At 39.5% G+C, this 25,242-nt stretch overlaps 1 protein-coding gene across 2 annotated transcripts in view; it reads right to left on the reverse strand.

Moving 5' to 3' along the window:
- Positions 1-25,242, reverse strand: part of STON1 (stonin 1) — a 62,448-nt gene that overhangs the window by 4,836 nt on the left and 32,370 nt on the right. For both annotated transcript variants that reach the window (XM_027865153.1, XM_027865155.1), the window contains exon 2: positions 13,842-15,825. In XM_027865153.1, coding sequence (XP_027720954.1) covers positions 13,842-15,777 — 1,936 coding nt within the window. In that variant the 5' untranslated portion in view covers positions 15,778-15,825. The remainder of the gene's footprint in view (positions 1-13,841; positions 15,826-25,242) is intronic.

Consider the following 25,242-nt stretch of genomic DNA (forward strand, 5'->3'; position numbering starts at 1 on the left):
GAAGTCCTACCCCAGATGGCTGTATTTAGAAAAGGCTCGGGCTTCTTTTGTCTGCTTCAGCACAAAACTCCATAGACCCTAACCCTGTACACCCCTCACAATCCCCACCACCCCCACTCTGAATCTATTTATAGACTAGATAGAAGCAATTACGTCCACAGGTATGGCTTCATTTCCCAGAACCAAACAAAGACTGGTACCCAAGGATAGTAGCTAGGCAGAAACACACATCTGTCTTCTTGTTATCTTTGTTTTGTAAATGAATATCACTCTGGCTGTTTGTATACTATTGCTATTCTAAATAATACTAACATTAATAATAATATGAATACTATAAGTAAAGGTGATTATGGCTATGTTTCTATTCCTTTAAGTCTGGAACCAAAATAACTCAACCTGTTACTTTTAGGCAGAACCAGAGCATTCTGAAAGTGGAAAAGTCTAAGGGGTCAATTTATCTTTGAAGCAACAAATGTTTACAATTCATCTAATGGAAAGAGAACAGGACTTGGAAGCCTGGGACACAGGGCAGAGAGCAAGAGACTTGGGTTCAGATCCCATCTCTGACACTTACTACCCATGTGACCTTAAACTAGTGACAACCTGTCAGCCTCATTGTTTTTTCAATCTTAAAATGGGAATAATAATACTTGCACTATCTACTTCATAGGGATGGTGGGAGAAACATACTTTACAAGCTTTAAATGATACGCAGGGTGTCTCAAAAAGTCTTAGTGAAATTTTAAGGTACCAAAATCAGCATTATAGCCCTTTTAGTGGTGGCAAGGCATTGGAAATTGAGGGGATGCCCATCAATTGGGGAATGGCTGAACAAGTTATGACATATGAATATAATAGAATACTAATGTGCTATAGGAAATGATGAGCAGTGTGGATTACAGAAAAACCTGGACTTACACAAACTGATGTAGAGTGAAGTAAGCAGAACCAGGAGAGCACTGTACAGTAACAGCAACATTGTGCAATGATCAACCTTGATAGATTTGGCTCTTTTCAGCAATACAATGACCTAAGACAGTTCCAAAAGATTCATGATGGAAAATGCTATCCATATTCAGAGAAAGAACCATGGAGTCTGAGTGCAGATCAAAGCATACTATTTTCTCTTTTTTTGTTTTTGTTTTTTCTTTCTTGTAGTTTTTCCCTTTTGTTCTGATTCTTCTTTCACAACCTGACTAATGTGAAAATATGTTTAATATGTTTGTACATGTATAGCCTATACCAGATTGCATGCCATTTTGGGGAAGAGGGAGGGGGCAAAAAATTTGGAACTCAAAAATCTTATAAAAGTGAATGTTGAAAACTACGTTTATATGTAATTGGAAAAAATAAAATACTATTAAGTGGGGGAGGGTGGGGAAATCCAAAAACCTAAAATTGTACTAAGACTTGGGAAGCCCTCTACAAAAGTGAGTTAATTTTGTTAGTGACCAGAGCACTGTGGGAGATTGGAAGAAATGTAAGGATACCACTAACTTCCAAAGTCATTCCACAGAGGTGACAATCTTCTAAAAGACTCCCAAAGAAGGAAATTCCACAACTTCATTCTATTATTTTAAATATCTACATCCAAGACTCTCCAGTCTAACCCAAGTTTCTCTTGCTTCATTTTAAGCCCATTTCTTCTTCTTCTACCCTCAGTAAAAATGGAAAGGAACTAATCACAATCCTCTCCAGTCAGTCAGTTAAAAGCATTTAAGTACCTACTATGTGTCAGGCACTGTGCTAAGAACTGGGGATACAAAGAAAGGGGAGGGTGGAACAGTCCCTGCCCTCAAGGAGTTTACAGTCAAATGGAGAAGATAAAATGCAAACAACTAAACAACACACACACATTGTATTTTCACATATATATGTATATGTATATACACACACACATATAATTGTGTATATTATATCACATATTTATATATAGTTTATATATAGTTGTCTGCATGTTAATTTGTATATATGTAATACATATGTGCATGTATACATGTAGATAAATTATAGATAACCAATACAGAGAATGCACTAGCATGAAGTGGGATTGGGAAAAGCTTCTTGCGGAAGGTGAGATTTGAGCTAAGATCTGAAGGAAGCCAAGAAAGCCAGGAAGTGGAGATGAAGAGGGAGGGAATTCCAGGGATGGAAGGGAGACACCAATCAAAATGCCTGGAGTCAGGAGATGCAGGGTCTTGTGTGAAGCCCAGTCAGGAGGGCAGATCTAAGAGTAAAAAGCCCAGTTGTGAAGTCCCCTTTGTGACTAGGATGCTCATAGCAACTACTTTGCTACTGGGACCAAAGGCCAAAAAAAGGAGTGGACTATTTTAGTGAACTGTTAAAAATTTTCCATTTTCTCAGGAGTGTTGATTTCACGCTAAATTCAATTTGTGAATAATTAGTTAATCCAGCTGTGCTGACAAATACTCTATAAATCATAAGATGTTACTCATTTTACAGCAAACTGAGGTGCAGAAAGGCAATGACTTTCCAAAGTCACACAGCGAATTGGTAGGTGAGTCAGGAATAGAACCTAGGTCTTAGAATAATAAATAAAAACTTGTGTTTTCTGAACTTTACCCCTTACTTAACTATATTTGTAATTATAACTCTACATATCCAAGCAAATATACATATATAAGCAAAAATACTTTAGAGATTTTACTATTTTCTAACTCATAAATCAGAATGGCTGCTAAGCGTCTCTCCAGAATCTCTTGCAACATAAATATTTTGGCAATAATATATTTTTTTCTAGATAAGCTTTAAAAAGACAGGGGGGCGGGGAAGGGCTGAGAGTCCTGGTAATGTCAAAATTTTCACTACGGTAAAATTATAACAGAATACAAACTTCTATATCCAGTTCTCAACATTCAGCCTTAAATAAGAAACATTTAGGACAATGAGATCTTATCAGTAAGTAAAGAAAAAAACCTTGAAGAAGATCACTTCTTTACTCAAATGGCCTGCAACGTCCTTACCCCCAAAAAGAAGCTTACCCAGGCCTAGTTCTAACCCACTTTATCTATGAAACCCTCAATGATTACTCTAGCCTACCATAATCTCTCCTTCCTCCAACTATTAGACACTTTTGTCTATTTCATTCTTTTGGCACTTAGATCCCCTTATGTTATTACTTAGGCTACATAATCTCCTCCCAATTCAATTCAAGGCAATACCAGTATCTTACCTTTCCTGTTATTTCCCACGAGGTACAGTGCCTTGCATACAGTAGGTGCTCAATACATATTTACTGATTACCTGAATAATTGTTTAACCACATCACTTTTTTTCCTCTCTCCTCCTCCTTTCATATGGAAGCTACTGCATACAAACCACCTTCATCACTACCATAAGTAAAAAAAAAAAAAAAAAAAAGGACAAGAATCCTAGGCACTTCCAGGTGGTAAAAACGATGATTAAAAGTGATCTCAGTGTAACCAGATCAAGCTTACTTTTCTTAAATTCAGATAAGCCTTTAGAGTAATTTATTTCCAAACCATTGCTACTGCCATGATTAAAAGTAAAGACTACCATATAACCCAGTCCAAGAGGTTGTGTGTTTTCATGGAGAAAGTGCTGACTCAGAGTATACAGAACTCAGATCCAAATCCCACACATGATGTTATTTAGCTGTATGACTGCAGGGAGGTTACCTAACTAAACCTCAAGCAACTCTCACAAGTCCTTAATGAACTGGTTCCTGGTCAAATCAACCAATATCTATAGAAAATGGAGTCAGGGGGGCTGCATTTATTACTTTTTATTTTGCTCTACATTACTAGAAATATTCCAAACATGTCTTGGGATAATGTTAATAAAGAGCCACTCTAAATACTAGAAAATCTAAGTTAAGGAGTGTGTTGGTAAATGTTTCACAACTGGCTTTGGGTGAGCAGGGGGAATGGAAGGGAAATGTACACATGGAATACTTTTAAGTTTAATCTGCTTTATTAACATTTTCTTCATCACTTTCTTAAGTCTAGATAATCAACAAAACAATCAGTCAAGCCCTGATTTGTACTGTTTGCCAGAGGCATCAATGCTTACACTGAAATTTTAATAATTGACTCTTGTAAGCTGGTTCAATCTGGTTCAATCACCCTTGGTCATACACTGTCCCACCTAAATATATACATGAATTTTAGAGTCTCTGTTCACACTAAAATACTGTATAAAAAATCAAAGAATTTTTTAGACACATGTAAAGACGATATAATGATGTACTGGTCTGATAATATCTTTTGTGAAAATAATTCTGACGTTTATTTTTACATTCAGCCCACATGACCTGACTTGATGAGGGGTAACACCTTATTAGATATACGACTTAGAAGAAAAAAGAAAGAAAAATCCAGGAGAAGAATTCCTCCCATTCTATTTTCCTATATATTGGGGTTTTTTTAAGTGGGAAAAGCATTCCCCCAAATTTTTCTGCTTTTTTTTTTAATTTCATACCTCTAGTAATACCACAAATAGTAGAAACAACTCTGTTATTTATCCCAGTGATGGCCACTAAGGGGCACTCTTTGGCCTGATTAATAACTCGGAGCTTCTTTCATCGTGAGACACAAACCCTACTACATACAATTTTAATGTCTCAGTTTTGCTGAGCAACTTGGACACTTTACCTTAGAAATCTAAATTACACAAGTGAGTGGGAATAGATGGTAAGATAGATAGAATAACAGACTAAATAGGAATGAAGTAGAGAAATAAAGTCAATAAATGGGAAAGAAAAATTTATGATAGTTTTATTTGTAAAGCCAGAGAAAATTATAAAAAACAGCAATTTGCCTTTGCTTCCTCAAACTCATTCCATGAATCATTTTGAGTTACCTAGTATTCATGTACTTTTCCTATCCCCTATCAAAACTTGTACTTAGAAAAGGCTGTGATGTTAATCATTTAAAAGTTAGTGTGAATTTAAGTCCACATGTTACCCCTTCCAGAAGGACACACATTTTAAGAAAGGGCAACGGAGAAGACATCAGCAGTTAAGAACCCATATGCTTCTTTTCTCATCTCCATAATTCTTTATGCGAATGGCTGGTCTATGCATGAACCAAAAGTATTCTTAGAGAATTAATTCTTAGAGAATAGTCCAGTTTTTACAATGTTCAACAACAAACCATATCTCCAGTTAGCCATCTTTTCAGTCATGTACAACTCTTCATAAACCCATTTGGGGTTTTCGTGGCAAGATACTGAAGTGGTTTACCATTTCCTACATCTTCACAATCACCCAAGTAAGAGGGATAAAGAATATAGGATCCCATTGTGTCTACTCAATGATTTTTTTAAAGAAGCATTTGAGTTGGTAGAACAAAATGTAGACTTATAGACTGTTTTCAAACAGTATATCTTTTGCTCCAAGTTGAAAATCACACAAGATTCTAGGAAAGAAAAAAAAATTTTATGACAGATATAACTTCTAGAGGTGGGGAATCTGGGGCCTCGAGCCCATATGTGGCCCTCTAGATCCTCAAGTATGGCCCTTTTTGACTGAAACCTGAAATTTGGATTCAAAAGGCCACACTTGAGGACGTAGAGGGCCACACGTGGCCTGGAGGCCGCAGGCTTCCCAGCCTAAAAGACTTTTCAACAGTCTACTGAGGATCATCAATTTAGACTTGGAAGAGAGGTCTGAAGTCATGAAATCTACATTTTTCGTTGTACAGATGAGAAAACTGAGGCTTATGGAGGTTACATCACTTGCCCAAGGTCACACTAGTAGTAATGGACAGAGCTAGGATTCAAAACCAGACCTACTGACTCCAAATAACGTCTATGCTGCCACTGCTGCTGCTGCTGGTGATAATGATGATGATGATGATAGCCAAGAGGTATATAGCATTTTACTATGTGCCAGTGCTAAGCACTTTACAATTATCTCATTTGATCCTCACAACAACCCTGGAAGGTAGGTGCTATTATTATCTTCATTTTACAGATGAAGAAACTGAGGCAAACAGGTTAGGGTTACATAGCTGTCTGAGGTCAAATTTGAACTCCAGGTTTGGCACTGTATCCATTGTCCTACCTAGCTGCCACTCCAAAATCTACCATTCTTTCTAACGTACCTCCATCATACTCTCTCACACACACACACACTCACTCTCACTCTCTCTCTCTCTCTTTCAATAAACTTCAATAGCTTCCTGTCAGCACAGGAGCAAATTTAAAATATTCTATTTGACATTCCATGATTGGAATATTCTCCCTCCTCATCTTTGCCTCTTGACTCCCCTGGCTTCCCTCATATTCCAGTTAAAATCCCATCTTATAGAGGAAATCTTTCCCATTCCCCTTAGTTCTAGTGCCTTCCCTCTGCTGCTTATTTCCAATTTCTCTTATATGTAGCTTGTTTGTATAGGGTTGGATGTACGCTGCAGAGATCGTCTTCTGCTTTTCTTTGTATCCCCAGCAGTTAGCATAGTGTCTGGCACATTGTAAATGCTTATTAAATGTTTACTGACTTACTAACTATACCATGCTACCTCCCTGATAGCAACATCAAGGCAAAGCATAAAAAAGGAAAGATATATGTTCACCAGTGTCATGGAAGAGGTCTTATACAGGGTCCAAATGAAGGAAGGATGCTTCTATTTATAGATGGAATTGTACTAATTAAATCAAGTCCCAGAATATTATAAAGTCCCTTCATTGAAACCCATGGTTATTTGAAAAATAAAGGTTTTAACCATCTACACTCAGAAAAAAAGAGCAGACAAAAAATTTATATTGTCCAGATTATGAAATACCATTTAGATGGGAAGCCCATTACAAGCTGCATCTTGGGCACTCTAGGACCCAGAACTGAATAAGAGATTGGATGGTATTAAATTTTGGAGACCTCACAATGCTTTCAATGATATAAGCTGCTCACTGCCTCCAAAGTCCATTGTTTTAACATTAAAAATCCCCCAATGGTGCTATATGGCAGCAAAGACCAATGGCAGATGACCAAAACGGCAATGGAGAGACATATGGTCGGATGCCGCAAATTACCAACGATGACATTTGCTCAAGAAGTTGTAAATGAGGCTTTCAAAAACATGTTTAACTAGAAAGAGACAGCTAGGTAGCACAATGCATTGAATGTTAGAACTGGAGTCAGAAAGAACTGAGTACTAACTCATTTTCTATTTGCCTACTTGAGAATATATTCATTCTCTGTGCCCAACAACAACTAAATATTTCATTAAAATCTTGAAGTTTCTCCTTGTTCAACTCTTGCCTATTCATTTTTAAAATACTTTGATCTATTGTTTGCCAACTTCATACACATATATCATAAACACACAGGTCAGGGAACCATTCTTGCATTCTTCTTATACACCCTACGTCTATACCACCTACTTTGTGCCGGGCCATCAATAAATGATTACTCATTTAATCGAAGTTAATGCCAGGAAAGTGGCAGCTAGGTGACTCAGTGGATAGAGCAATGGGTGTGGAGTCAGAAAGACCTAAGTTCAAACCCAGCCTCAGACATTTACTAGCCATGTGACCCTGGGCAAGTACTTAACCTCTCTTTGCCTTAATCCACTGGAAATGGAAATGGCAAATCATTTCAGTATCTTTGCCAAGAAAAAACCGATGGACAGTATGGTCTACGGGGTCACAAAGAGTCAGACATAACTGAAAGACTGAACAACAACAATGGTAGGAAATGCAAATTTTGCAAGCAGCATTGGATTTTTAAAAACATATATGTACTAATGTAACAATAAAACTTTTTTAAAGGAGGATCCATTGCTACATTATGAGTTTGGAAACTAAATTGAAGTTTGTACTAGGCTGACTTCACTTGAAAACTCTGTTTCTTTAGGGCTGGCTGGCAGTGCCACTAGGCTGAACAACAGGAATTTGCTCTTTGAACACTTTTCCCTAGCCCCCTATTTTTATCTCACCAGGCTCATTTATATATTCCTCTGAACACAGTTCATATCACAATTCACATGGTGAAACACGTCTTATCTCCCTGGGTCTCGGTGCCTATCACTATGCCCAAGGATGATCCCACCACCCTGTGCCTGATTATCACCTTGGCCTGGCTCTACAAACGTTCATTAGATCATGAATTTATTTTAAGCAGAAAAAGGCTACTCTTCAAAGAATTAGAAATTGAGGGGATGCCCATGAACTGCAGAATGGCTGAACAAGTAGTGGCACATGAATGTAATGGAATATTATTGTGCCGTAAGAAATGACAAGCAGGCAGATTTCAGAAAAGCCTGGAAAGACTTACAGGAACTGATGCTGATGAAGTGAGTAGAACCAGGCAAACACTGTACACAGTAACTGCAACCCTATGCAATAACCACCTTTGAAAGACTTAGCTTTTCTCAGTAATACAACGATCTAAGACATCTCCCAAAGACGCATGATGAAAAATGTTATTCTCCAGAGAAAGAACTATGGCGTCTGCATGCAGATTGAAGCACACCATTTTCTCTCTTTTTTTTTCTTTCTCGTTTTCCCCTTTTATTCTGATTCTTCTTTCACAACATGACTAATGTGGAAATATGTTTTTTTGATTGTACAAGTATAGCCTATATCAGATTGCTTGCTGTCTTGGGGAGGGGCGAAGGGAGGGAGGGAGGAAAATTTGGAACTCAAAATCTTATAAAAGTGAATGTTGAAAACTATCTTTACGTGTAATTGGAAAAAATAAAATAGTATTAAAAAAAGAAAAAGGCTGCCCTTGAAGGAACACCTCTAACCTCAGAATGGGAGAAAGCTATGTGGCATCGTGGATAGAGGAGTGCCATTGAAGTCTGGAAGACCTGGATTCAAATGCTGTCTCTGACACATACTGGCTGTGTGACTGAGCAAGTCACTGAAGTCCTCAGTGCCCCGGGCAAGGAGGCACCACCACCCAGGGAACTACCTTCCTGTTCCTCGATCTCCTTACTGTGGCCATTTTCAATGGCTGTCCCCTTGCTTGGAACACTCTTCCTCTTCATCTCTGCTTCTGGGTTTGGGGTTCCTGATCCGCCATTTGGGGCGCTGCCTTCTTCCTGTTGATTATCCCTAGTTTATCCTGCACACATCTTCTTTGTACACACTTGTGTTCATCTTGTCTTCTCCATTAGACTGTGAGCTCCTTAGATGCAGGGACTATCTTTTACCTTTCTCTGTATCCCCAGTACCTGGCACTTAGTAGGTGCTTAATAAATCCTTATTGACTGACTGATGAAATCACAGATCCAGCCCTAAAACAAACAAATAAACAAACCTCCCAAATAAAAAAAGCATATGTTTGGTTATCACTCTCAAAATCCCCCCAAAATCACAAAAAAACTGATTTTTTGATGATGGAGTTACTCCTTTTCTCAGCAAACAAACGAAAGTGGAAAACAAATAATGTATCACTTATGTATTGAACTTTGGCACATTTTGAACTTAGTGTTGCTCCCATCACGACGGAGTTATGAGAAGACTGGGAATCAGTTTGTCCTTGTTATCAGGAAATTAGCTCCACGAGTAGCCTGAATATTAGGGAACAGGGTTGCTTTTCCATGGAAATTTTCTGTATCAGCAACAGACTCCAAAGAAAGAATGATTAATGAGGGTCAATAGGGCTCTGCAACCAGGGTAAACCCCATAGGAATTGGCAGAAAAGGAGAGAAGTGACGGAAAAGTTTTGCCAAATTTGGCCAACGGAATTTTCTTCTTGTAGAGAGAGCATCTGGATTCATAGACTGCTCAAAATGTACCTGATCTCTGGCCCTAGTCCACGTAGGTCAATATGATAACTTATAAACACCAAGCCAGCCATCAACTGACTAGGCTGGATGCCCCTAGAGGATGAGAGTGGTATGGAAGCCTCAGGGAGTAAAGTTCCATTCTGTTCCATTTATGGACAGATGTATCAAATCCATTCTACTCTAGGGATCAGAGCTAGTAATTTCAGAACTTGAGGCAAATATCTCATAATAGAGATTGGGAGGTGCCAGGGGAAGACTTGGAGACCAAGATACTATGAGGTATCTAGGGAGGCTACCACTAATATAGGTAGTAGGGTGGGTCAAGCCAAGACAAATCCATCTGGAGTGTGGGAAAGCCTCCAGATCTCACCTCACCAGACATGTGCTGGCCTTCACCTTCATTGTTCCATAAGTCATATTCCTGTAAGCCCTAGAATTGGATAGTGTGCCCTACTAGACGCACTCACACTGGGGGAATGGTAACATATCAACCAGAAAGTCTGGCCTATACCCCTGTGGCAAAGCCAATGATCCAGAGTCCTTCAGCCTCTGTTAGGAGACCAATGAGGGAGGAGGAGTGGATAGCCTATGTTGGGGGGGGAGGTGGGGAGGCAAGGAAGAAATGCAGCAGCAGGGGAACCTGTAGCGCAGACATCTTCCTGGATTCCAGGATGATGTGAGAATGCTCCAATGGCAGAAATAAGAGGAAAGCCACTGAGGACTGGGAAAGTGGTAGAAGAATTGGAGCACTGGGAATACTGGAGCCCAGGATAGCAATCACACCACAGATGTTGGGCACCACTGAGAAGGCCAGTGGAGAACAATGAAGTAGGAATGCCAGGCTAGAAGACTACTCAGAGAGAAAGTATGCCTCTAAATTTCAGCACAAGGGGTAAGGTAGGACAAAGTCCCAGCTGTCCCACTCTAGTTATGGTTCTGCTTTGGACCCCAAACTTTATTGGCCTGCAAAGAACTTCACAGAGAATCAACTACTTAGAATCCTTTAGGTAAGCATCTGTGTCCAAGGGAAACCTCCCTGGAACTAGGACAAACTAATGTAGACACTACCCCCTCTGAATGTGCCACTAAACCTGCTCTTTGCCCGAAGTACTCCCCTGGAAACAACCCAACTTCTTGATGTAGTGATTGGAGTAGGGCAGCGATATATCATCTCCTTTTTTCAGTGTTTACCTAATTATTTTCACTGCTCAGTTACAGTCTTAGCAAAAATGGGTACTAAGGCTATGTTTTCGCAGCTTGAAAAAAAATATTGAAAAACATTTTGACTAATTGCTTCACTGAATGCATTAAATTTTCCCACTAAGATTGGGTCGAGGGGCAGCTAGGTGGCGCAGTGGATAGAGCACCAGCCCTAGATTCAGGAGGACCTGAGTTCAAATCCGGCCTCAGACACATAACACTTACTAGCTGTGTGACCCTGGGCAAGTCAACCATTGACTAGTCAACCCCATTGACTAGTCAAAACAAAACAAAAACCAAAAAAAAAAAAAGATTGGGTCGACATAATACCACAAGTGGCATTCCCTTCAAACTAGTTGACAAGGATAACACAACAAGTTCTCAAGATATTCCTCAGGGTCAAGATGGACAGACGTGGACTAGACAGCCTGGTAGATTAAAAGCAACATGGCCTAGTGGAAAGAGTACTGGACTTCAAATCAGGAGGACCTGGGTCCAAATCCCAGCCTTGAAATGTACTATCCAAGTGAACTTGGCAAATGACTTAACCTCTCAGAGTTCCACTTTGTTCATCTGCAAAATGGACACAGAAATACTTGTACTACTTAACCAATAGGGTTGTTGTGAGAGAAGTGTGCATAAATACTAATGTACTATATAAATGTATTGTTTTTGTTAAATGAATTTGGAATTGGCTAACTGGCTGGACCCCAAAAGTCATTACTGGCAGGATGTCAACTTGGAAGGAAGTTTCTAGTACAATGACCCAGGGTCTTTGACCTAGTACTTTTTGAAAATATGTTTCTCAGGGATTTAGATCAAGGCATAAATGGTAAGCTTAACAAATTTACAGATAACACAATGCTGAGAGAGATAGATAACATGTTAGATAATAACATAACAAATTTGTATCTGGAAGTGACCTTGGAGGCTACCCCCATTCTACAGACAAGGAAACTGGTCTGAAACAGAGGTTAAGTGAATGGCTGAGGTTCACACAGCTAATAAGTCTGAGGCAGAATTTGAAACCAGGCTTTTCTGACTTCGAATCCAGGGCCCTCTCCACTTCACAAGGACGTCCATCACAAGAAGAGAGTCAGGATCCAAAAAGACCTCAACAGATGAAAGCATTTGGCCAAATCTAATAAAATCAAACACAACAGTGATAAATGTAAAGTCTTACACTTGAGTTTAAAAAAAAATCAATAACACAGCGTGATACTGATAGGTGGCGCACCAGCCCTGGAGTCAGGAGGATCTGAGTTCAAATCTGGCCTCAGACACATAATACTCACTAGCCGCGTGACTCTGGGCAAGTCATTTAAACCCAATTGCCTTACCAAAAAAAAAAAAAAAATCAATATCCCAAGTACAAGATGAAGGAAACCTGGCTAAGATAGCAATTTTAAAAGGATCTCGGTAAGCTTATAAGAGTCAAGAGGGAAATTTAGTTACATGGCATGGTAGATATAGTGCTAGGCCTATAATCAAGAAGACCTGAGTTCAAATTTGATCTCAGACATTTACTAGCTGTGTGATCCTGGGCAAGTCATTTAACTTCTGTTTCCCATAGTTTTCTAAACTGTAAAATGGGAATAATAATAGCACCTACATCCCAGGGTTGTTGTGAGAATCTAATGAGATAATACCTGTAAATCACCTGGCACATAGTAGGAGGTATGAAAATGCTAAGGTAATGATGATAATGGTAGTGGTGGTGGTGGTGGTGAAGACTCAGAAGATCTTCAGCTAAAATAACATGGAATCTTCAGCCAAAATAACGTGGAATAAGAAGGCAAATATTATGTTCAGTTTGAGTTACCAGATTTTAGAAAGGACATCAATAGATTGGAGAGTGTCCAGAAAAGGAAGACCAGCATGGCAAAGAGCATGAAGTTTATGTTTTATCAAGATCATCAGAAGGAACTAAAGCAGTTAGCCTATGAAGAGAGGATTCTGAGGACCAGAAAGAAGGTTCTGGAAGAGGGGTTCTACTTGCTCTGATTGGTTCAAGAGTGCAGAACTGGGAACAGTGAGTAGAAGCTGAAGAAAGACAGATTTGGGTTCAGGGTAAGGCAACACCTCCTAAGGATCAGCACTGTCTATAAAGGAGAATGGGCTCCCTCCAAAGGTGGTAGGTTCCTGCTTGCTGAGGGTATTCAAGCAAAGGTTAGATGACTATTCATGGGGGATACTGTAGGAGGGGATTCTTATTCTGGTCTGGGTTGGACCAGAGGACCAACTATAAGGTCCCTTCTAAGAACAATATCCAATAAAATCTGTCAACTTGGTAAAATAAATAAGTTAAAACAACAACAAAAGGCCCTAATTAAGTATATTGAAAAATGTCAGTGTATCTTATTTTGCATAACAGGTGGTAAACCTAAGGAATCTGCTACATGCAAAGGTTGATACAGATTGAGACTATAACTGCCTGCTCTGCAAAAGGTCAAAATGTATTCATAGATTATAGATCCATGATAGGTTATTTCAGGTATAAGTGGGATTAGATGACCACTGTGGTCCCTTCTAACTCTCAAAATTCTATTGTTTCTAGGAAACTAGGATGTTTAGGAGAATGTCTTTAACATCTGAGGTTCAAGCCCACAAACTATCCCTTGGTGCCCCATCAGATCTAGGATCCTGGGCTGAAGGGATCTGGCCTAGGATGGTTCAGTTGTCTGTTTAAAATCAATCCAACTAAATAGCTTTGCATTATGAAAATACCAGGTGAAAACACCAACCTAACTACATTTTTTCACGTTTCAACCAATAGTATTGGTTGTGTAGACAAAGCCTCAGTTGACAGAATTGACTAGATGTCTGAGACTGTATGATTCCAATGTGTAGACTCAGCAGCACAGTGAAAACATTTGAAACACCACAGTGGGGGAAAATAACTTGGAAAAACTGGATATTTACTTGAGTTTTTATCTGGCAACCGGTCCATCTTCCACACGATCGCCCTATAGGCACTCTCATATTTTGCTGTTCCCAGCGTGACCTGGATGACAGGTTCCGATTCTGGTTCATGTACAGAGCCAAGGCACGTCCGGCGGTTCATTTTGGCCTTTAGGGACTTCTGCCTCTGGAGGTTCATGGTCCAAAGCGCTTTGATCCACTGGGCAGGGACTGGAAAATGTATCATTATATTGTCACAGAACCTCAAAGGACCAGAACGGGCTGGAGTCAGAGCAGATGAGGCCATGTTGACAAAAGCCTGAAGTTCAACATACGCACCCTGGACAACTACGGCGGACTTCACAGAAAATGGAAGGTCCTCCCCATCATATGAGGTCTTGAAACGCATCAGCTCAAATCTACAAGCATCCAACGGCGAAAACTTAATGATCCTCAACTGCTCAAACTCTTGTGCTTTCACACACTTGTGAAAATGGTATTCAAGAATTTCAATACCTTTCTTTTCTGGGTCTCTCTCAAAATAGCGCTCATCTTTCTTCTGCAGCTCAAGGTCATTTAAGGCTAAAAAGCACTCTGTATTTCCATTCACAAAGCAGAGGCAGTAGATGTGGGTAACTACAGCACTTTCAACTAGCCTTCCTTCTTTAGTGACCTTTCCCCAGAAGTTGTCCACAATTTCCAGGGAAATTTCTTGTTCTTCGTAGTTTCTTTTTTGTTTGGAAAGAGGAGGGAGTTTCATCAGTTCCTCATCTACCACTGTCAAAAATTCAAGGAAATCATGGTAGTCTGTAGTCCCCAGTTTTAACATCTGCTCTACTTCTGGCTCGTGGACTACTTCTGTCTTAGAATGGTACTTCCTTTTTTCTGTATACGTCACATGCTCAATCTTCACAGTGTGGATTTTCCCTGACATGCTAAAGTTCTCTACTTTGGGTTCAGAGAGTCTGCAGTATGGGTCCAACTGAAGCTCTTTAAATGGTTTCTCTAATCCTTTCTCATAGTACATTTGCAAAATACCCCCAGGCAAGACTTTAAGGAATATCGGGCCCCATTGTCTAGAAGACATCATATTTTTCTTCTCAGGAATTCTAAGCATGAAGGACCACCCAACTTTCTGCTGACTTTGGAATAAACTATGGGGGACAAAGGAAGGGCTGCTGTCTCCAGTGTATAGACACTGCATAGATAGGCTTCCAATTGAGTCTGTAGCATTATCTGTAGCTTGCAGGTGTTCAAGTCTTTCACATACATAGTTGAATGAACATTGATTGAGACTCTTCTGTTCAGGAGGTGCCATCTTTCTGCTGGACCTTTGATCTTTTCCCTCAGGGTCAAAAGTGAAAGGGGAGACGCTAGGTAAAGACCCTTCTTTCCAAAATGGACTTGAAAAAGCACAGTCATCTTGAAAATATTGAAACTGTGTAAAGTTATGTTGATGGCCTAAGATTTCAGATTGGTGAGGGTGAGGGTTCCTTTCATCCACAAGTTCAGTTTTGACATCTGGAAACTTACACAAATGATCACTGGGTATGGATGAATGGGCGGGATAACTGAGTTTAGAAGGGAACAATGAAGACTCTGCCTCTGGTGTTGGAAGTGGGCTGTTTGAAGGCCATTCAGGAATAGGATAAAGTGCGTGAATGCCCCCTGGTTTGGGAATACAAGGAAAGCCAGGGTAGTCTTTGGTAGGTGTGGAAAGGGGAGAGTTACTTGGGGGCCCTGGACTTAGGTAGAAGTCCACAATGGGAGAAGAAAGAGGGGTACCACTTGTAGAAGAAGAACCATAGGATTCCTTGAGGCCAGGAAGATTCAGCTTAAGTCCATTTGGTTTACAGATGCTGTGATTCTCCAGTGGAAAATTCTTTGATTTTTGAGGGGACTGACAAAGTGGTTCATCATCAAATGTGACCCAGCCGGCTGGGTTAGCAGAATACATTCTGGAGGATCAAGCAATGCACTTGCTGGTGTACCAGGCATAAAGTACCTGTTAAAAGAAAAAAAAATTAATAGATTTGCACCTAAGTAGAAAAGTATCCAGATTTACATGCTATCTTCCTTCACGGAGCTAAAAACATAGAGCACTTTTTGGTTCAATTTAATTTAACAATATTTTATCATCCAACTACATGGGAAAGAAAAGAATCATAAGTGTACAGACCTGTGGAAGCTGCATCATAAAGTGCAATCCTTGCCTCAGAGCACTTGCAGTCTAACTGCTCATCTAATGATGAGTGAAATAAGTCAAGGCTTAGTTGTTTTGTTTTTTATTAACAACAGCATAATCATCAATAATAGGCAAATTATGTGGTATGGCAATAACCCTAGGTTCTTTACAGATATGCCAGTGGGAAGCCAGCTTGGGTGGGTTCTGACAAATTAAAATGGCTCCAAGTATGACCCCAAGGATTGACTATGCCTGCCATTCAAAGAAGAGCCTGACTAAGGAGACAAGGTCTTCACCAGCAATTTGGTTCTCAAATGATGAATTATTTGGATATGGTGATCCATGAATTAGATCAAAATATTAAAATGGTCCCCAGTACTGTGTGATCCTTTTATAGCACCTAAAATACTAAGTTAACTGTTGGTACTCAATGCAAGATCTCTGTCAGTCAGTCAATAAACATGTATTAAGCACTTGCTATGTGCCACTAAGAACCAGGAATAAGTGGCAGAAGACAGTTCCTGCCCTCAAGGAACTTACAATCTAATGGGGGAGACAACAAGCAAACAAATATATACAAGCAAGCTATATACAAGATAAAAAAGGAAATAATTAAAAGAGGGAAGAAATTAGAATTAAGAGAGGTTAAAAAAGGCTTCCTATAGTAGATGGGATTTTAACCGGCATTGTCCATTGACCAATGAGTCAAAATATTATTGGAGAAACTAAACAACAGCCATACAGACATTTTCATTATAAACAAAGCTGATGAAATAAAGAAGTTAGAGAGCAATAGAAGGATGGCTCACTATTTCTTCTTGTAGTCACCAAAAATGCACTCTGGGTTGGTTTCATTGTGTGTTCAGGGTGAACAAGAAATATTATTTCATGAGACACTTGACCATCTCATTTTGTAATGTTCAAGATGAGAGTAGGCAAGGGGCTCACCAGAAGAGAGTTATAGCTTTGTACTAATATCTGTTGCAGAAAAGGAGAGATATTGGACAAAAAATTTGACAAGACGCTTCAAACCAAGTCAACATATGAGGAATAACCTTAATACTTGGGGAATTTAATACTAGATAAGTTGGGCATGGCAGAATGGTGAAAAAAATATCCTATATTTCCCAGGATTAGGGAAAAAGCAAAGGGTTTCTAGATTTTACAGAAATCACATGCTTGCATATCATGGACGTTTTCCTCAAGATGAGAGTCAGAAAATAACAAGAACTCAACAAAAAAAAAATTAAATTGACTATATCTTAACAAAAACAGGAAATGACTAAGGATATTTTCAGAATAAGTTCTCTGTGTGCAGTAAAATCATCAAATGGTTAGAATATCAAATTAGAAGAAATTGGAGGAGACAATATAAGCAATTGTAACTCCAATCTAACTTATTTAAGCAAGTTTACTCTGAAAATGGGAAAAGGATAGAAGTAGTTATCATTTCTAAGGGAAGTCTAATCAATGTAAAACAATGCCACAAAGAAGACCCCCCCCTCAAAAAAGGGCCCCAAAATGGCTCAGTCAGCAAATATTTGATTTTTCTGCCAAGCAGAGAGATGTGGCAGCCAAGGATAACATCAATTTAAAGTACAATCTCATTTGCAAAACATAGCAAAGGAAGATGGCAGACTACATGAACAATAATTGTCTCATAAAACAGCAAAAGGTAGTGAAGAGGGAAAATAAGCCTGGAGATAACATGGCATGAGACCCAGCTAAACAAGATTATCCCCAGAGTATTTGAAGATGAAACTGGAAGGAGGGTAACAAAAATGTGAAATGAAATAGATTGGTCATGGATGGCACAGTGACCATTTTTCATCATTTTTGGCTATGGTCAAAATACCACCACATTTGGTCTTTACCCCCCTCAGCACCTGTGGTGTTATATAGGAGGGAGGTGAAATAACACTCAAGAAAATTAAGTTGGGAATGATGGCTAGGACCTGACCAAATAAAGACCAAAAAAATGTGTTGGAGGCACAATTTCAAAGGCATTCAAAACAAGTTTCAAAATATCTTAGAGAAAAAGTTCCAAAAGAATGAGGAAGAATCATTAACAGCACTGATATTTTTAAGTGACTAGGAAGGCATCATGACTCTTAGTCACCTTTTTTTTTTTTTAATAACATAGATTCTGAGATTTTTCCCCCTATATCTTTGGTATCTTACCCTCCTTCAGATATAATGAGAAATGATCTCTCAAGGCCTTCAAAATCATGTTGCACCAAGAATGGGCCTTCCCTGTCTATACCTGACATAGTACAGCTGTTTGCCATCTTTGTTATTTCCAATGTCATTCCCACTTCCTCTACATCATCAGGGACTGTGATATCCAAAATCCAAATATGGTGACTCTGTTGCTCTTGATGGTGAAAAAGAATTTGTTGTAGATATCTTCGTAGATTGGTCTAAGAACACCCCAGAGTGTCCAGGTTGCCACTCAAAGAAGACTGGGTTAGTAGTAATCCACATGGGAAAACCAAGCAGATGAAGAAGGCATATCACCCAGACTATGAAATATAGTTGGATGGACAACGATAACAAGAGTAGTTCATATTGACATGGTGTTTCAAGGCTTGCAAAATGCTTAACATAACACTGTTTCATTTGATCTTCATAACACCCCTTTGTTTTCATTGATATTATCATTTACAGATTTAGAAACTGAGACTGAGAAAAGTTAGTTTACTAACCCAATGTATCATAGCTACTAAGTGTCTTAGATGAGAGTCAAACACAGCTCTTCCTGAAACCAAGTCCAGCGGTCTATCTGCTAAGCAATACTGCCTCTCCGGATAATTCATGAAATGAGTCCATCAGCATATCTATCTTGGACAGGAACTGCATATGAACAATGTACTGAACCCCAATTTAACTAAAAGAAGAAATCTGGATGGACTAGATTACATTTGTACAATTGTGCAGTGTTTTCATTTTTCAATTTTTTTAAAAAAGGAAACACATTTATTAAGCGCTTACTGTGTACCAAGCACTTTATAAATATTATCTCATTTGATCCTCACAACAACCCTAAGAGGTAGGTGCTAATATCACCTCCATTTTACAGTTGAGGAAACTGAGGCAGACAAATTAAATCTCAAACTTTCGAGTATTTCAGAGGCAGGAGAGGGTCTGTACCAAAGAGTGTTCACATCTATCACCACAGAGGCAGCTAGAATGCTGGATGTGGAGTCAGTACCTTCTGAGTTCAAATCCACCCGCAGACACTGACTAGCTGTGTGACCCTGGGCAAGTCACTTAACCTCTGTCTGAGCCTCAGCTTCCTCATCAGGAAAATGGAGATAATCATAGCACCTACTCCCCAGGTTTGTTGTGAGAATCACATGAGATAATATTTGTAAAGTGATTTACAAACCTTAAAGTGTTAGCTATCATTATTACTATTACAGTTCAGGTCCTCATCAATTCTCATCTTTGGTGTTCATGCTCCTACAGATGCCACAACAATCTTCCTAAGGTACAAATCTCACTCTGACACTCTTCTGCTCAAAAACCTTCCAGGGATCTCTATTATCTCTAGGACAGAAGACAAACCCCTCAGCCCAGTGTTTGGTTCCAACCTACCTTCCTACACTTATTTCACATTATTCCGCATCACATTACCTAGGTTCCAGTCAACTGGACCACTAGCCGTTCCTTGATCTTAGCATTTCAACTTACTCCCCTGTGCATTTGAACATGATTCCTAATCCCTAGAATGTGCTCTTCCTTCATCTCCATCTTTCAGATTCTTTATCTTTCATGGCTGAGTTCAGATAGCACCTCCCCAATGAAGGTTGATTCTTCTCTCCAATCATTTACGTTTTATTTGTCCACAAATTATCCTTTACTTACCTATCAATGATGTTGTGCCTACTGCTCGTTGACTACTGAAAAGCTTATTGTACTTAATGTTTGTTAACTATAAAAAAAATGTTTATTCAGCAGAGCCAGTACTTTCTGAAAGGCTCTCTTCTAACAAGGTGCCTCCTATGCATTTATCAAAATTATTAATGGTTCCCTAAAAGATGTAACAATACAGAACAACCTTCTGATCTTTAATATCAAGCAAAGCATAAAACACGGAGCCATGTGCTCACCAGTAACATTCACCACTGTTGTGGAGAAGATCTGAGAAAGAGATGAAGTTGAAGAGAGATTCTCCACAGATAGTGAGCTTCTCCACTTGCTCACATTTGCAGATTTCATTATACTGGTCGCATCAAGCTCTAGAACAGTGTAGAATCTCCTTGACAAGATCTGTAATTCAAGAGTTTGGCCCTGTTATCCACAAAGGAAAAACCAAGTGGACGATGCCTTTTGTCTACGTTATGACACATGAACAGTCAAACAACCAACAGAACTCAGCCAGCAACATGAGTATTTTAGACAGTCAGTGTAAATGGACAATGAGTTGGGTCCAGTATTAAACAGGAGGAGGAAAGTGGGCAGAATTGCTTCTGGGAAACTGCAGACTTCCTTTAATGACCCCAAATTTCTTGAAACAAAGGCCTACCTTTTAAATACCAATATTCTGCTGGTATTGTATGACCATGAATCATGGAACACTATATTCTCCAAAGAATTTGATACCATGTTTAAGCATCACTTAGAAGGCAATGAAAAGGTACATAGTGGCTATGAGCAGACTGTAACATATCAACAATTAATAGGAAGAAGAACCAGAGAAAAAAAGATTCAATAAAGAAATATAAAAAAATATAAATATAATAAATATAAAAAAGTAATGTGGAGAGAACAAGTTTCTACTAGTTGATAGCCTGTGGACTCCATTGAAGTGTTCAAGGTGTCAAAAGTGAAGAAGGCCCACAATATATTAGGGATCCCTTTGATGAATTTATGAGAAGACAGAAAATAGAGCTGTACAGGATCAACAGGCATGGATGGATTTAAATCTGAGTCCATGGAGGGAACATTCACATCCATGTGATCATACAGATTTGAGCGTTTGAAAGAAATAGTGTATCTCCCTCTCCCCTAGTGGAATGTAAACTCTTTGAGGGCAGGGCCTGTTTAATTTTAATCTTTACATTGTGCACTTTGTAAATAAGTACTTTAAAAATGCTTGTCGAATTGAGCTGAAGCTGCTCCAAGAAACTAAAGTCAATTTTTAAAAACATTAATATTCTTCCAGTAATGTTTTATGACTGCGAACCATGGAATACATAGACCTTATAAACAGCAGGTGATCCAAAGGGCAGCAGAGAAAATTCATGGTGGGCATAAGTGGACTCCAGCTCATTACCAATTATGATTTCTGTGCAAGAAGTATCATAAAAGACACCGAGAAAATACGCAACTAGAACAGGTGAGTCTGTGATATGGAGAGTGAGAAATAACCCACTGACATCTCAGATATAGCTCTATTATCTATGAATTATTAAAGATCTAGAAGATCTACAACTCCCAGATTAGACCCTCAAGCTCCCTGGAGCCACTCTGAAGGTGGTGAGCCTTGGTCCTGGGATCACCTATCTATAAACAGAAATCAGGGACTGAACTGCTAGACTAGGTACAAATTGTTTGGGGATGGAGACTCTCAGGGATCCCTTGCTACCTACTTCTAGAGGTCGTCTGAAGCCTTGGGTGTAATAGGAGGAAGAGTGAGCTGATGGACTTTGCAGAGAGATACTTCTCTAAGGCTAAGCAGTCATTCAGAGATTGAACACAAAAAGGGTCTGGCCTCCTCCTTTATGTTACAGCAGATGGGTCCCCAATAACCCACACATGCATGAAAGGAGCCTATGCTTTGTGCCCCTACTGCTGGTGCTTTAACATAAGGGAGGAGGGTAGACCCCTTTTGTAGGTCAAAGACCTTAGGACTATGGCTCACCACCTTCAAAGTAGCTCCAAGGAACTCTGTATTATCAAGCCAAAGAACAGACAGCAGAGGAAGGCAGTGGTGGTGAATATGATGGAATAAAGGGGCCTCCAAGTTTAGCAACTCAGTAGCAGCCTCTTGAAAGGGACCAATCTCCCTCTTTCCCTGTTTCCTTTTCTGCCAAGAAAAGCTTATTGAAGTTCTGAGGTCCAAACAGTGCTGTTAAGTTATGTCTGACTCTTTGTGACCCCATTTGGGATTTTCTTGGCAAAGATAGTGAAGTGGTTTGCCATTTTGTTTTCCAGCTCATTTTACAGATGAGGAAATTGAGGGCAGACAGGGTTGAGTGACTTGCCCAGGGTCACACAGCTAGTAAGTGTCTGAGGTCACATTTGAATTCAGGGTCTTCCTGTGTCCAGGCTTTGTGCTTTATGCACTATGCCAAACAATTTTGGCCAATCTGTCTTCAAATCCAGGGACTTGGGGGAATAATTGGTTTTCAATGCATATCTGCATTTCATTTTTGCAAAAAAAAAATACCACATCTAACTTTAGAGATATTGTTTGTCTCAGAACCATACTTGTTTTCATATCATACCACAGTATTGAGATGTAGTGGAAAGAACACAAAAGTGGAAACCAGGAGACCACCGTTGTGTGGCCCTGAACAAGCCTGTTCTCCTTGAAGGACCTCGGTTTCTTCATCTAAGAAATAATGACGTTGAGCTAGAAATGACTTTTTAGGTCCCTTCCAGCTTCGATGGTTCTGTGATCCTCATCCTCTGGTGAGAAAAGAAAAACCACAAAGGTAGAATGTCTGTAACCACCGGATACTTTTGCAACTGGGTTTTAAACAAAGTATCCAGAGGCCAGAGAGAGGCTTTCAGATGTCACACGAGTTTGAAAAAAAAAATCCCACAAATCTCTACCCCTCCCTCAGTTAATGAAGATTCAACAAATGCAATTGCTCAAGCTTTGGAAAGCATTGAGGCCTCAGTACACATTGTGCCTGCACCCTGGCACATTCCTGTGCACAGCAGAGGAGCTGCTGAGGTCACCAGCTCCCCGGGAGAATGCATTTCAGTGTCACCGCCCATTAGGCTGGAGGTACCATAACGTCCTCTTCCCTCCCAGCTCAAACAGCAATTTGGCTCATTAGGAGGCTGTCAGAGAGGCTTATGGGCAGGAACTAGGCAACGGTATTCCTCCCTCTTTCAAAAGAATTTAGCCAAAATAACTCCTCTGTTAGGAGTGAGAGATCATGAAAATATTTACTTTGGTAGGGTCTATTTTTGAAAAAGAGAATCTCAGCTTCAGTTTCTTTAGAAAGCATTGCGATCTATCCAATATTTACCTCTTTTTGTTGTTGTTGTTGATGTGACTAGAATTTGGACACGTAATGTTTGTTTCTTGAGAGCTCTATGTCGATTTCTCTGTGATGAAGTATAAAATGAGATTGATTTCTTGAAACCATCCGTGAATACCTACCTGTCTCACTACTTTACAGTCACCAAATAGTAAGAGCTCTGACCTTTCTTGACAAAGTATATGTCATCATGTTCTCCTCATTGGTGAAATCATATGCCCTCTGGGCACCAAACTAATATAAACCCAACTGAACTGGATTTCATGCAAAAAGATTCAAAATCCAAAAAGAAAAAGCAAATTTGTCTCTATTACACTAAGGAACACACATTAAACACTTCTCTAGTTCAAATCCAGTTCCACTGAACAGTTTGAGGATTCTGGGTTTCAAGCCTGACAGTGTTGTAAAGGAAGCTTTCAAAGTGGCATGGTTTGCTAAGCCAGTTAAAACTGAGTTCTCTTGTCCTTTTCATCTTGCCTCCCCTCATTCCTTTCTGCTTTACTCACTTCCTCTACCTTTCCTTCTAACACCATCCCCCCTTTCAGTGCTTTCTCATCCCTTTTCCCAGCTCCATCCGTAAAATGACCTCATCTTTCTATCACAGTCTCAAAGGCCCTCACACAGTCATGTTTGCCGAGAGTCAACAACCAAGCCAAAATCTCATAGATCCTTTTCCCCTTTCCCCTCCTGACTCCCAGGAGAGAAGGCAAAAGTCACCTTTTTTTTGGGAGGGTGCCTATCAGAAGACTAAAGGGCCTTAATGAGGGAAGGACAATTGGATGTGGACTTGATGCCTCACCAGTAATCAAGAAATTCAAATCTAGCTCATTCCAGCAATAGCTTCTATCTGATGGGAACAGGTCCTTTTTTTCCCCTTCTTTCTTCCAAATTGGTTTGAATTTAAACCTTAGACCAAAGAAATAGACCTTTATCCAAATCAAAGCCTATACATTTATTGGTATGCACATTCACATATTATACCATCTAAACTACAATCTACACTAGCCAAAAATTCTTGGATCTCTCCTTAAGAACTAGATGCAACTCCATCCACCTTTCAGAAATCAATTTCCTTTTTTTCCTTGAAGTCTTTTCTGTTGCTTTTTTTTGTGATTTCAATTTTTATTGACACCTCTTTTTACATCACCTTCATTTCCAAATCTATCCCTCCCTCCATCCCTACCTAGCAAGTCATCCCTTGTAACAAAGAAAAAAAAGGAGAAAGAAAAGGCAGTTCAGGAGAATAACCAACAGAACAACCCTGGCTGATAATATATGCAATGTCAGAAGTAAGTCTCCAAGTTATTATGGACAGAAATAGGGACTGGACTTAAAGAGTTTAATAATACAGGGAACTCCTGAATGAGGAAACTCCTACCAGTTCAAGGTGGCCCCTTTCCTGCAATCAGTGACAGAGTTGCCTAGAATACTGAGTGGTTAAGTAACGTGCCCAGAGTTACAGTATATGTCTGAGCTAGGACAACCAGGTCTTCCTTTCTCCAAGGTCATCTCCTTATTTATTATGCCCCTCTGAATAAGTATTAATTATTAATAATCATCATCTCACCATTCAAGTGATCACTCTAGATAATTCTGAAAACATCTGGAACTACGGTGGAGATAATCCCAGACAAAACTCAGACATGAGGATAAGTTGCCAAAAGGTCTGTCCCCTATAGTCAAAGCTCAAAAAGGAGAATGTTGGTAGCACTCTTGAGATAGTACATGCTTAAATATTAGAGGTTTCCAGGGGCGGGTTAGCATGCATTTGGGATTAGCTATGGACATAATAGGCAGTTTTCAGATGTAAAAATTAAAGTTATCTATAGTTATATGAAAGATGCTCTAAATCACTATTGATTAGAGAAATGCAAATTAGAAAAACTGAGGTACCACTTCACATCTATCAGACTGGCGTATGACAGAAAAAGAACATGATAAATGTTGGAGGGGATGTGGGAAAATTGAAACACTAATGCACTGTTAAGGCAGGTAGGTGGCAAAGTGGATAGAATGT

Source organism: Vombatus ursinus, unplaced genomic scaffold (genome assembly GCF_900497805.2).
Source record: "Vombatus ursinus unplaced genomic scaffold, bare-nosed wombat genome assembly UNPS02014778.1, whole genome shotgun sequence".
Taxonomy (NCBI): domain Eukaryota; kingdom Metazoa; phylum Chordata; class Mammalia; order Diprotodontia; family Vombatidae; genus Vombatus; species Vombatus ursinus.